This window comes from Cheilinus undulatus, linkage group 6 (assembly GCF_018320785.1).
Source record: "Cheilinus undulatus linkage group 6, ASM1832078v1, whole genome shotgun sequence".
Lineage (NCBI taxonomy): Eukaryota > Metazoa > Chordata > Actinopteri > Labriformes > Labridae > Cheilinus > Cheilinus undulatus.
In genome coordinates, this window is record NC_054870.1 from 660243 (window position 1) to 675208 (window position 14966).

At 42.7% G+C, this 14966-nt stretch overlaps 1 protein-coding gene across 2 annotated transcripts in view; it reads left to right on the forward strand.

Moving 5' to 3' along the window:
• The window catches only part of tjap1 (tight junction associated protein 1 (peripheral)), a 125664-nt gene that overhangs the window by 83250 nt on the left and 27448 nt on the right, over positions 1-14966 (forward strand). For both annotated transcript variants that reach the window (XM_041789984.1, XM_041789983.1), the window contains exon 7: positions 1164-1230. In XM_041789984.1, the coding sequence (XP_041645918.1) occupies positions 1164-1230 (67 nt within the window). The remainder of the gene's footprint in view (positions 1-1163; positions 1231-14966) is intronic.

Sequence of the window (14966 nt, forward strand, 5' to 3'; positions counted from 1 at the left end):
AATAAATAAAAGTAATATTTATATGTAAAATCTGTACACATGTTTGACTATATATATATATATTATTATTTTTTTTTGTGTATATGTACAGTGCTTAACAAATTTATTAGACCACCTGTAATCAATGTCCTTAAAATAATTTAACACCAATAAGATAAATAATAAATTAATAATAAATAAAAGTAATATTTATATGTAAAATCTGTACACATGTTTGACTATATATATATATATATATATATTTTTTTTTTTGTGTGTGTGTGTGTGTATATGTACAGTGCTTAACAAATTTATTAGACCACCTGTCATATTTGTCTCAAGACAAACCACCAATTTACCATTTTGAACAGGAATAAGGGATTTCAAACTGAATTCACCCAAATTTGAGCCAACTCTCTAGGCTTCTCTGAGAAGTCAGAAATTAATCAAGCATAACATTCAACCACTAAAACTCATTTTTCTGTTCAGGAATGACAGTAAATAACTATAATTTGACATATTAATCAAGAAATATTAATGTGCTTTACTATTTTTTCAGTTTTTTTGTAAATCAGTACATTTGAAAATTCATGGATAACAATAATAATTCTATTTTAGCATTAAAAATATCATTTGGGTTAAAGAGCTTCTACATATTGGTGTATTAATCATTGCAGAAACATCAAAAATGATTTTGGTGATTACCAGTGCTGTTGATTTAGGGCAGCTGGGGCATGAACCTTACTTTGGTTAGGGTTAGGGTGGTCTAATACATTTTTTAAGCACTGTATTTGTATGTACATATGAATATCTCCACCACACCCAATCTGTAATATATCCAATCTGTACATAACTGTTTATAAATACTATTTATAATTTGTAAGTTGACATTTTCATATTCCATATTTTTGTATTTTTTTATTTATTAGTGCTCTTGCAATACTAGATTATTACTACTTTTATATACTTTATTTGTCCTCTATTTCTATTGTGTTTCTGTCGCCAATGGCCTGCTTTGTCTAAGATACTTTTTGCTGCAGTAAATTGGAATTTCCCCTTGTGGGACTAATAAAGGAATATCTTATCTTTTCTTATCTTAAAATGAATCATGAGTGTTACCCAAACAATGTTTCTATGGGTGTCTGAGCATGCTCAGTGACACTTTTTCCTCCCTTTCTCTGCAGACTCCAGAACAGCTACACGGCGTCTCAGAGAGCCAATCAGGATCTGGAGGAGAAGCTCCACGCTCTGGTAACCTTTTCATCTCTGACACTTGATTATTCTTCTTTAAACATGGCAGAGCTTCTGGAAATGAGTCGGTCTAAACAACCATTGCAGTGAATCAGAATGACTGAAGATGAAATTGTCATTTTAGATGTGTGTTTGTTCAATGACTTTTACTCATCAGCATTTCACAGCAAATCCTCAAACTAAGTTAACTCTCATGAGAGAGAAAATACACCAAAACTCATTTAAAGGTGAAATTATACTATGGTTTAAGCACTTTATGCCAGTGTGGGTCTGTTTATTTTGTTATTTTTTGTGTTTTCATTCAAGAAGATTTGTTTTATTTAAGGAGGAACTTGCAGTTTAAATTTGTTTGAACATAAATATTGATACTTGGATAGCAATGTTACGCCCCAACTTGGGGTGGCCAGGACACAACATGAAAAGGACCCATTTCACCCATCTCTCAAGCAGCCACAGGACTAAGTTCCAAGGTTTTAACAAAGATACAATTTATGTTACATAAGAGTCTTAGTAACAAAGAATGGTAACCTGCAATCAAAGATAACCAAACTTAAAAAGGAGAGAGGTTCAACCGAGTCTGTAAAAACTGAAGGGTCTCTCCGTGTAGCAGCAAACCTGCTTTACCTTTAAACACAAGTCTACAAATAAACACTGATTAAATTAACAATAGGCAAGCTGGACTCTACGAGGTGTTGTGGCATGGCAGATTGGGAGGTGAATGGAACGGGGTTCCCCTGCGCCGCGGTGACGTCACATCTCCTCCTTATATTAAGGCCGAGCTCCGCAGCAGCCTACCACCAGTCCACCCGGACTGGAGACCCGGATCCTGCATGAGGAGGGACCAGCGCATGAGGCGCTGATTCGAATTGCGCATCTGGTTTAAGAAAACCAGCGAGTTGTGATCTGTACACCGCGTTCCACATTATTATGCAAACAACGTTTTTCTCTGATTTTCTAAATATCAATGCAAATGGGGGAATATTTTCCAAGTCATCAGCAGTTAGAGTATAATTCAAATGTTTTTGAACAAACTTCATAATGATAACTATTATTTTTTTTTTAAATAAAAACCTCAAAATGCACTTTTCCACATGTTCCACATTATTAAGCAGGCCACAGGTTTCAGCAATATGGGAAAGAAAAAGGATCTCTCTGCTGCTGAAAAGTGTCAAATAGTGTAATACCTTGGACAAGGAATGAAAACATTTGATATTTCAGGAAAAATTAAGCATGATCATCGTACTGTGACGAAATTTGTGGCTGATTCAGAGCACAGACGGGCTTGTGCAGATAAAGACATAATGAGGAAGGTTTCTGACGGACAAATACATCAGATTAAGAGAGCAGATGCTAAAATTTCATTACAAAGCAGCAAACAAGTATTTGAAGCTGCTGGTGCCTCTGGAGTCCCACCAACCTCAAGGTGTAGGATCCTCCAGAGGCTTGCAGTCGTGTATAAACCTACTATTCAGCCCCCCCTAACCAATGCTCACAAGCAGAAACGGTTGCAGTGGGCCCAGAAATACATGAAGACTCATTTTCAAACAGTCTTGTTGACTGATGAGTGCCGTGCAACCCTGGATGGTCCAGATGGAGGAGTAGTGGATGGTTGGTGGATGGGCACCATGTCCCAATGAGGCCAGGACGTCACCAAGGAGGAGGCGGAGTCATGTTTTGGCCGGAATCATGAGGAGAGAGCTGGTAGGCCCCTTTAGGGTCCCTGAAGGTGTGAAAATGACCTTGGCAAAGTATATAGAGTTTCTGACTGACCACTTTCTTCCATGGTACAAAAAGAGAATCGTGCCTTCTGTAGCAAAATTTTCTTCAAGCATGACAATGCTCCATCTCATGCTGCAAAGAATCCCTCTGTGTCATTGGCTGCTATGGGCATAAAAGGAGAGAAACTCATGGTGTGGCCCCCATCCTCCCCTGACCTTTAACCGTACTGAGAACCTTTGGAGCATCCTCAAGCTAAAGATCTATGAGGGTGGGAGGCAGTTCACATCAAAACAGCAGCTCTGGGAGGATATTCTGACATCCTTCAAAAATATTCTAGCAGAAACTCTCCAAAAACTCACAAGTTCAATGGATGCAAGAATAGTGAAGGTGATATCAAAGAAGGGCTCCTATGTTAACATGGAACTTGTCCTGTTAAGACGTTTTTGATTGAAATAGCTTTGATTTCAGTAAATATGACCCCCTGATGCTGCAATTTCTACAAATGACCATTTTCAGTTCTTTACAACCTATAAAATCTTTTAAATAGCTGTTGTGCTTAATAATGTAGAATAGTGCATTTTGAGGTTTTTATTTATTTTTTAATAATTTTTGTCATTATGAAGTTTGTTCAAAAACATTTGAATTATGCTCTAATGGCTGAAGACTTGAAAGATATTCTGTCATTTGCATTAATATTTTAGGAAAATCAGAGAAAAATATCATTTGCATAATAATGTGGAATGCGGTGTACTGTTAGTGACATCAGTAAGGACTTCCAGAGGACAGGAGTGAAGGTATCACCATCAACTGTTATTGACATCAACAACAACCTCCAGAGGACAGGAGTGAAGGTATCACCATCTACTGTTAGTGACATCAACAACAACCTCCAGAGGACAGGAGTGAAGGTATCACCATCTACTGTTAGTGACATCAACAACAACCTCCAGAGGACAGGAGTGAAGGTATCACCATCAACTGTTATTGACATCAACAACAACCTCCAGAGGACAGGAGTGAAGGTATCACCATCAACTGTTATTGACATCAACAACAACCTCCAGAGGACAGGAGTGAAGGTATCACCATCAACTGTTATTGACATCAACAACAACCTCCAGAGGACAGGAGTGAAGGTATCACCATCAACTGTTATTGACATCAACAACAACCTCCAGAGGACAGGAGTGAAGGTATCACCATCAACTGTTATTGACATCAACAACAACCTCCAGAGGACAGGAGTGAAGGTATCACCATCTACTGTTATTGACATCAACAACAACCTCCAGAGGACAGGAGTGAAGGTATCACCATCAACTGTTATTGACATCAACAACAACCTCCAGAGGACAGGAGTGAAGGTATCACCATCAACTGTTATTGACATCAACAACAACCTCCAGAGGACAGGAGTGAAGGTATCACCATCAACTGTTATTGACATCAACAACAACCTCCAGAGGACAGGAGTGAAGGTATCACCATCTACTGTTATTGACATCACCAACAACCTCCAGAGGACAGGAGTGAAGGTATCACCATCTACTGTTATTGACATCACCAACAACCTCCAGAGGACAGGAGTGAAGGTATCACCATCTACTGTTATTGACATCAACAACAACCTCCAGAGGACAGGAGTGAAGGTATCACCATCAACTGTTATTGACATCAACAACAACCTCCAGAGGACAGGAGTGAAGGTATCACCATCTACTGTTAGTGACATCAACAACAACCTCCAGAGGACAGGAGTGAAGGTATCACCATCAACTGTTATTGACATCAACAACAACCTCCAGAGGACAGGAGTGAAGGTATCACCATCTACTGTTAGTGACATCAACAACAACCTCCAGAGGACAGGAGTGAAGGTATCACCATCTACTGTTAGTGACATCAACAACAACCTCCAGAGGACAGGAGTGAAGGTATCACCATCAACTGTTAGTGACATCAACAACAACCTCCAGAGGACAGGAGTGAAGGTATCACCATCTACTGTTAGTGACATCAACAACAACCTCCAGAGGACAGGAGTGAAGGTATCACCATCTACTGTTAGTGACATCAACAACAACCTCCAGAGGACAGGAGTGAAGGTATCACCATCAACTGTTAGTGACATCAACAACAACCTCCAGAGGACAAGAGTGAAGTCACTGCTTGGGTTGCATGTCTTCCTCTCAGATGGGCTCATTAATCTTCATTGATGATGTAACACATGATGGAAGCTGAAATGAACTCAGATGTCTCCAGAAACATTTTGTCTGCCAATTTAAAGAGAGATGAAACCAAACTGATGATCCTTCCTCCTTCATCATGCAGCAAGATAATGACCCAACATACACTGGCAGAACAACATAGGAGTTCATCAGGGGCAAGAAGTGGAAGGTTTTAGACTGACCACATCAAAATCTCCAGACTTGAACCCTATAGAGCATTTTAGCTACTAAAGAGGAGACTGAAGGGAGAAACCCCCAAAACAAACAAAAACTAAAATAGGCTGCGGTGAAAGTCTGGAAAGGCCCCACAGAAGAAGAATGCTGGTCTGGTGATGTCAGTGGGTCACAGGATTGATGCAGTTACTGCAAGAAAAGGATTTCCAACTAAATATTAAAGGGGCTCTATGTAAGATTTTTGCTTTAAAATTTCTCACTTTTGAGTATATAATGGTGTGCACTTTATCCCGATGTGAAGAATGAGGCTCTTTATGTCTTCCTTGTTTGCCTCTTTAAGCCTGTGGAGTCATTTCTCTGTTAAGAACTTGGGCCGAATTTTCCGCGAAATCTCAACGGAAGTGACGTTGGGTACTACGTAATGCGTGCACCCCCTTGCTCTATTTATACCTGACAACAGTGTGTTGAATGGAAAAGAGAGAGAGAGAAACAGAACGAAGGCTGCTTCCATGAGTAAACGACACAAACTCAGCGAAAACATAAAAAAACTAAGATAGTTTTATCTGCTGAAGCTCGTCAAGCTAAAAGAAAGTGTGACCAACGCAGGGGGAAATCGATGACAAATATCTGTGGAGCATTTGAGAATGAATAAATAGAGGGAGCTTCACTTGGCGCTTCGGAAAAATACCGATCCAGAGATGGCCGTCTTTCTGTTGAAAAGGTAACACATCACTCCGGACCATGAAATACGATGTAGTGTCTTGTGTTCTACTAACCATATGCTATATCGCGTTAGCTTGCTTACGAAGATGCTATCCAAACAATGAGAATGTCACTTTGCTCATTTAGTGTTTTCCGGATAATGCTGCATCTTTTTCTTGCTTCCTGGCACTGGACTTACTGAGTTTATGTTCTGATACTTAGTTCGTAAAATATCTTCAAAACATAATTTCAGCCAACTGATATCCTTGATCGAGGCACCATTATCAGAGCTAAGCAATGTTAGCCCTGTGGCTTCAACAACTCAAAGTTACTTACCTCCTTTGTATACATGATGCTGGTAAATCACCTTGGTCTGCGTGTGTATCAGCTGATAAAGTGCAGGCTTGTTCATGAGAAAGGAGTGGACGAGCAACACATTGTTGTAGTTTGCTTAATGGCCGGCGGTGTCGCTAACACTGACATTTTTCTAAATCTTGCATAGAGTCCCTTTAAGTCTGATTCACTTTAATCTATTTAAAGTTCATCTGCTCCAATACTTTTGCTCACCTAAAAATGTGGTGTTCCATTACAAATAAAGCTTTCTCCTAAGTTTAGAGTCAGATCCAGATGTGAATACCTGGACATAAGAGCTGAAATGTTGATCTCCTGTCTCAAATTCATCTTTTTGTGTCAAACCCAAATGTTTTTTAGTCTACAGCAGAAATAGAGGAACTGGCCTCACTGCTCCAATACTTCTGGAGTGAAGTGAATATGGGTGTTTTCAGAGCCTGTAGTTGCTTAACAGATGTGTAACGATAAAAGCTGGGATTATGCTACAAAGCTCCATGAGTTTCATGGAGCTGCCTCTGTGCAGACAAGAAAAGCTTCCTGCCCCTGTATACCATCGAGATGTTGAAGGTTTTGGTTTTTTTCACTTTGTTGAATGAAATAAAGTTGTCCACCTAGACTCTAAAGTCCAGTCATACTTCTACAGAACACTGTCAGAGAAAAAGAAAACTAGAAATGAGCAAAAAGCAGATTCTGTCAGAAGCTCTGCTGTTCCTTTAGGGCAATGGTTCTCAACCTTGGGGTCAGGACCCCCTTGGTAGCCGTGAGACACTGAGAGGGAGTTGCCAGATGCCTTCCAAAAAATAAAGAATATTTTAAAATGATTTCAAATGGTTTATTTGACCTATTTTTGTAAAAAAAAAAAATCTCTCTCTCTCTCTCGCTCTGTATATATATATATAAATATATATGCATTAAAATTAGTTAAATGTAAAACAAGATAAAAGATGGTCATTTGGGGAGATTTCTGCTCCAGTCACAGTAATGGCTGTATGCTTCACCCACCCTCAGGTACAGTGGGGGCCCAAGCTCTTATTTTGGGGAACCCCTGCTTTAGGGGAATAGTACAGTGGTGCCAAACAGACTTCTCTTATCTATTGATCCTGAAAAGATCATTGAGTAAGAACCAGCTAATGTTAGCTATGAACCCTCAGCTATGCTTTGGTGCTGAAGAATGTTTTACCCTTTACATGCCAAACAGCAGCATGATTAACCCACACTCATCATAAACGTTTAAAACTGCTCAGACTCATGCAGACTTTCGTCTTTGTTGTGCTGTCACCCCTTGTCCTAACAGCATTCAAGCATCAGACATCAACAGCACCGCATGCTGGCTGTCCACACTGGATCCACTAAGTATTTAATTCTATGCCCTATCAATTTCGGTTTCTTCTTGTGACATCCAACACATTATTGTTGAAAGTAGAGAAACTGGCGTATGACGCTTTGTATTGATGAGCAACTTTGAGCCAAATAGTTTTGTCTCTGTGGTAAAACAAGCAAATATGCTCCACAGAGCCAGGGAAGTGAAAGAAGATCAAGAGAATGTTCCATCAGACATTCCCTATGTCTGTTATCTGACTGTTTATTTTGTTCTTGGACCCTCTCAGAGCCACTAAGAGGGACAGAGTCCAGGTAGGGCACATTATAAGGACGATTCTCCTCTGCTGTAGACATGCTGGTGTGTAATCATCACTAAAGTTCAAGCTTAGACTTTTATGATTTTAGCGATTTAATGGTGTCCCAGGAGCCTTTAAGGTCCAAAATGACAAAAACTTGCTGTTTAAATTCACATCTCTCTGGTTAAAATGCTTTGTTTAAAAGGAACCCTGCATGATCAGACAAGTTCATCTTGTTTGATAGGTTTTTGTATTTCTTGTATGTATACTGAACTAAAAAACTCACTAGATATCTGCATTTTGAGTAATTTGAGTGTATAAGCTCACCAGGAGGCTGCCATGATTTGGTCCGCGCTGGCAGTGTGACGTCACAGTTCTGCAGCACTCCTCACCGTTCGTCTGCAGTAACCGCTGTTTCAGACTGGCAGTCAGTGTTTGGGCTGCTTCTCAGAGAGGCTGTACATCTCAGACACGGAGAATTCTAAAATTTGAGGTCTCTTCTTTTTTTTTTATTTGCACCTTGAGCAGTTATCTGTCCATCTAGACAGGAAAGTGCTGAATACAGAACCACATTTACCTTGTTGTAATAAATATTTACGTCTACATGGGTAGAATATGTTTGAAATCTGTTTCTTGATGATCCAGATGAAGGCCGCGAGCTAAAATGTGTCTGTTTGATAAAGTCGTTCCCCAAACGTCGACTCTTCATGAAGCTTTCTGTTTCCACACAGTTCAGGTAAAAGTAAACACAGTACGGAAGTACCTCCAGTTTACACTTTTCAAAGTAAAAGTCCAATTTCTTTGGAGATACTCCCTTTGTATGTACATACTGCATTTATTTTGAAAAGTTCCCGACATGCTTCCACTATACACTGAATCCAGGCACTTGTAGGGAGTTCTATTTCATCCTTCCTGACCGCCAGAGGCGGTGCTTCAAGCACTGGATAACACATCGCACTTCCGCAGGTCGAGTAGCTATACCAACAAAGTCACATGTGACACCTGCTGACCCGGACAGCCTATATCTTCCGGTGTCAACAGGGAATCAGTTCCTTCACATCTTCTCGCTCGCAGATGTCAGATTAAGAAGTAGCTATTTGAAGCAGCTGTCGCTGGGAGCCCTGTGACCGTTGTAGTCGGAGCTGCGTCGTGTTTATGTTTATCGTGGTGTTAGGCGAAGCGTGTCCGCTGAGCTAACACAATAGCTTTGCTATAGAGGTAGCAACCCGGTTGCACCGTGCTGCGGTTATTAGCAGCATTTTTCAATTGATTATCCTGGATATTTTCCAGCGTTTTGTGTTTGGGCTATCAAGCCATGTTAGCTGTGGTAGCACCTTAACCCGGTGGCTGCTGGTATTTCTGTTGTGTACCCTTTTTTCGGTGAGGGCAGTGCGTCAGCACCCGCTCCCAACACAGGCGTAAGCAGTGTTTATTCATCCATAGGTGTGTGTCCAGCTAGGTCAATGCTAGCACACAGCTTCCAGTTGCGGTAAGTGCGGTGTTTCCGCACACATCCCAGTGTTACTCTTAACATATTTTCTTTGAGTGGCAAATAGTGTGTTCACTGAAGCCAACTCTATTTTGAAACAATCAAAACTGATTTTCTGTACACCCTTGAATTGGAAGAAAGCGTTTTCGCTTTAAGTCCAGCTTTACTTTTGACATATTTTCTTTGAGTGGCATAGTGTTTTCGCTGAAGCCAGCTCCATTTGTAACAATTATAACTGATTTACATGTATTTTTGAATTGGAAGCAAGCATCTTCGCTCTAAGTCCAGCTTTACTTATGACATAGCCTATTTTCTTTGAGTGGCAATAGTGTTTTCGCTTAAGCCAACCCTATTTTGTAATAATTGTAATTTTGATTTTTCCTGAATATACCCTCATTCGCTAAGGCAGCGTTTCGGTTCCCTTCCAGCCTTAATTATGACCGTTTTTTCTTCAGTGGCAGTAATGTTTTCAGCTGAAGCCTACTCCATTTATATTGCAATAAATAATTGCTAACTGGGATTTAGTAACGCCCTTGACTGGTGAAGGCAGTGTTTTCACTCCCACTCCCAGCATTGGCACCTCTAGTAATTGTGGCATAGTCAGCTAGCGCTTTCGCCATAGCCAACTACTAGCATCTGACTACCCCTTTATTGGAGAATTCGCCCCTTAAAACCAGTTGGTGAAAGCAGTGCTCACGCTTCCTCTCTCCCTGCTTGGTGAGTTCTCTGCTTATGCTGACAACTACCATGATGTTGGGCAGTCATTGCTGTACTGCTTGTATGGCTACTATGCAGCCCGAAGATGGCCATGATCTTTGTCCCTCCTGCCTCAGACTCGAGCATTTGAGGGAGGGCTTGTCTGAGGATCCCTGCATGAACTGCAGCTACCTGCCTAGGGGAGTGAGGGCTGCCAGGCTGGCTGAGGTGGAGCAACTCCTGGGTCTTGTAGCTTCACCAGACCAGTTATCTCCTCCACAGTTGACCCCAGCTCAAAAGGTGACCCCACCCTAATCTGTTCGGTCGAAACATCGGGCTGCAGAAGGCAGCGGCTCCTCTTCCAGGAAGAAGGCCAAGGAGTCCAAACTTGTTTCTAAGATGGACCAGTTATCTGCAGAGCTTCAGCAGATGAAGGCTGTTTTTTTATCCCTCCAGGCTGAGACGAGCAAGAGTGATGTGGTCTCACCCACTACTTCAGAGGCCCATCTGATTCTAGAGGACGATATCCTCTCAATGGCAGCATCTGCCACAGAGTTCAGGGAGTGTGGAGGGGATTTATTCTCCCATGACATCCCTTCTCAGGCGTCTCTTGCTGGCTCCCGTTCCTCAACCCACAGCTCTGGGCGGGGTTCCGAGGAGGACTCTATGGGCTCCCTCACAGGCTGGGGTGCAGTTTGGCAAAACCGAACAGCTCAGGGACAGTGGCCTGTTCAAGCCTGTTCAGACCATGTCAATATGCTTGAGCTGCAGGCTGTGCATCTGGTATTAAGACACTTTCTGCCATTCCTCAAGGGGAAGCTTGTCCTAGACAATGTCACAGCAGTATCGCACATAAACCATCAAGGGGGCACCAGGTCCGCACGCTTACTGCGGGTGACTCAGGACCTCCTGACTTGGGCAGCCCCACACCTAGCCAGCCTAAGGGCGATGTACTTGCCTGGAAAGCGAAACCAGGTTGCAGACTTCCTGTCACGAGACAAGCCTTCCCCAGGGGAGTGTCGTCTTCACCCACAGGTGGTGCTCATCGTCTGGGGTCTCTTCGGCAAGGCAGAGGTAGATCTGTTTGCCTCAGAAGCCACAACTCATTGCCCCCTCTGGTTTTCTTGCAGGGAAGAGTCCAGTGCTCTGGGGCAGGACGCCCTGGCAAATGATTGGCCAAGGGGTCTCCTGTATGCCTTTCCTCCACTCCCTCTGATTCAGGCGGTGCTACACAGGGTTCTCATGGAGGGCCACAGGGTGCTCCTGGTGGCCCCCTTCTGGCCAGAGAGAGATCATGGTTCCCACTACTGCACAGACTCTGTCACAGCCCACCATGGCGCCTCCCAGACAGGCAGGATCTCCTGTCACAGATGGGGGGTCAGATTTGGCATCCCAACCCTCAACGCCTTCAGCTGTGGGTCTGGCCACTGCAGGGCTCAACCCAATGCTGACACGCTGCTCAGCTTCTGTCCGTAAGACAGTCCTGAATGCCAGAGCCTCATCTACCCGCTTGAGGTGGTTATCGGCGAAGACGGCCGTCCTCCTTGCTATTACTACAGCAAAGCATGTTGGTGAGCTCCACGCCTTGTCTGTCAACCCTACATGTCTGAGGTGGCACCCAGATGACCATGGGGTCACCTTGTGGCCACATGCAGCTTTTCTGCCCAGGCTGTTGTCATAGTCAAACCTTGATAAACCCATTCACCTTGCGCGTTTCGATTCCCCACCAGGGGAAGATAATAACAGGCCAGCATTGCTGTGCCCGGTTCGTGCCTTGAAGTTATATATTATTAGCACAGCGAACATGTGTACATCGGACCAACTGTTTGTCTGTCATAGTGGTCCTAAAAGACATAGTGCTGTCTCCAAACAATGCTTGGCCCACTGGATTGTAGATGTTATTAACGAGGCATATCAGGCAGATGGTCACCCACTGCCATCTGGAGTATGGTGCTACTCCACGAGGGGTATATCCACGTCATGGGTGGCCATGAGAGGAGTATCCCTGGAGGCCATTTGTGATGCAGCCTCTTGGGCAACCCAAACACATTCACAAGGTTCTACGAAGTGAACATCCCCAGCCCCCATCCCCTGGGGGTGATCCTTTTACCAGACTCTGCTGCTTCGACGCAGTAAGTGGTACGTATTGGATTCCTCATGACCATGTCGGGTATAGGTCATCCAGTGCTTGAAGCACCGCCTCTGGCAGTCAGGAAGGATGAAATAGAATATAAGATTACGTATGTAACCATGGTTCTATGAATGCTGGATGACCGCCAGAGCACTCAGCCACTCGGAATCCTTGTGAGCTCGTGAGAAGATCCCGTTGGAACTGATTCCCCAATGACACCAGAAGATATAGGCTGTCTGGGTCAGCAGGTGTCACATGTGACTTTGTTGGTATACAGTTATGGATGAAAATGTTGGCACCCCTGGAATTTTTCTAGAAAATACACCATTTCTCCCAGAAATTGTTGCAGTTACAAATGTTTTTGGCATACACATGTTCATTGCCTTTATGTGCATTAGAGCAATAGAAAAAAATCAAAGAAAAAAGCCAAAATTGACATAATTTTACACAAAACTCAAAAAATGGGCCAGACAAAATTGTTTGCACCTTTTTAAAACTGTGGGTAAATCATTTTATTTCTAGCCTGTGATGCTCATTTAAGCTCACCTGTGCCAAGTAACAGGTGCTGGCAATCTAGAAATCACACCTGAAGCCAGTTAGAATGTCTAAAAGTTGACTCAACCTTTGTGTTGTGTGTCTGTGTGTGTCACACCAAGTTTGGAGAAGAGAAAGAAGAGCCCAGAATTGTCTGAGGACTTGAGAAGCAAAATTGTGGAAAAATATGAACAATCTCAAGGTTTCAAGACCATCTGCAGAGATTTAGAAATTCCTTTGTCTGCTGTGCGTAATATAATCAGGAAGTTTATAACCATGGAACTGTGGCTAATCTCCCTGGACGTGGACAAAAGAGATAAATTGACAAAAGAATGCAACGCAGGATAGTTGGAATGGTGGATAAACATCCTCAGTCAACTTCCACACAAATTCAGGCTGTCCTGCAGACTCAGGGTGCAAAAGTGTCAGCTCGAACCATAGGTGGTCATCTGAATGAGATGAAGCGCTATGGCAGGAGACCCAGGAGAACCCCACTGCTGACAAAGAGACATAAAAAAGCACTGGGTGCCTTGACTGTCTGCAAGGAATCATGAAATCTGGAGACTATCAAAAAATTTTGGGCCGCAATGTAGGGCCTAGTGTCAGAAAGTTGGGTCTGCGTCAAAGGTCATGGGTGTTCCAGCAGGACAATGACCCCAAACATACTTCAAAAAGCACTAAGAAATGGTTGGAGACAAAGCGCTGGAGAGTTCTGAAGTGGCCAGCAATGAGTCCAGATCTAAATCCCATTGAAAACCTATGGAGAGATCTCAGAACTGCTGTTGCAAGAAAGAACCCTTCAAATCTGAGAGACCTGGAGCAGTTTGCAAAAGAAGACTGGTCCAAAATTCCAGTTGAGAGGTGTAAGAAGCTTGTTTTGTTTTAGGAAGCGATTGGTTTCAGTTATTATTTCCCAAGGATGTGCAACCAAATATTAAGGTGAGGGTGCCAACAATTTTGTCCGGCCCATTTTTTGAGTTTTGTGTAAAATTATGTCAATGTTGTCTTTTTCCTTCAGATTTTTTGTGTTGTTCCAATGCACATAAAGGAAATAAACACATGTATACCGAAACATTTGTTGATTGCAACAATTTCTGGGAGAAATGATGTATTTTCTGGAAAAATTCCAGGGGTGCCAACATTTTTGTCCATGACTGTAGCTACTCGACCTGCGCATGCGCGATGTGTTATCCAGTGCTTGAAGCACTGGGTAACACATGGGCGCTCTGGCGGTCTATGGGCACTCTGGCGGTCATCCAGGATTCATAGAACCATGGTTACATACGTAACCTTACATTTTATTGAGGTGAAACTTAGGAGGAATGACAGAGCTTTGACAGCAGGGACACAAAACCAACACGCAGCAAACTTGTGTCTGGTATGACAGTTGTTAAGGCAGCGACAGCTGCAAGCAGAAAAACCGTCTGAAACAGCGGTTACTGCAGACGAACGGTGAGGAGTGCTGCGGAACCGTGATGTCACACTACCGGCACGGACCAAAACATGGCGGCCTCCTGTTGAGTTTATAAACTCAAAATTACTCAAAATGCAAATATCTAGTGAGTTTTTTAGTTCAGTATACATAAGAGAGATACAAATATTTATCCAACAAGATAAATTTGTCTGATCATGCAGGGTTCCTTTTAAGGAGAAGGAGAGTAAAATACTCTGTGCAGCGGTGGTCAGTGGTGGCCTCTAGCTCTACATCGATCACATGACTGGAAGCTATGGATAAGCCTGGATCATTTTAGATCAGTACAGTCAAAACCATGCTCATCTGTGGTTTTGACAGGAGGATTATGTGATACAATAGAGGTCAGAGTACTGTGAAACTGAACAGGTGCAGAACAAACACCAACCGCTTCTCTCATGACTAATAATCTCTGTTAAAATCTCTGATCCATGGCAAACTTTACATTGCTATGATGTGAACACATCATTGGATATTGCTGGCCAAAACCCGCCTGGGTCTCCTCCCACTACAACTTCATTTCTCGCCCCTTCATTTTCTTGTCCTGACCTGTTAGCTTGGTCCAGGTCTCTTTGACCTGTCTTCATTGATAGGACTGTCATTTATCCATCTGTCTGTCATCTTT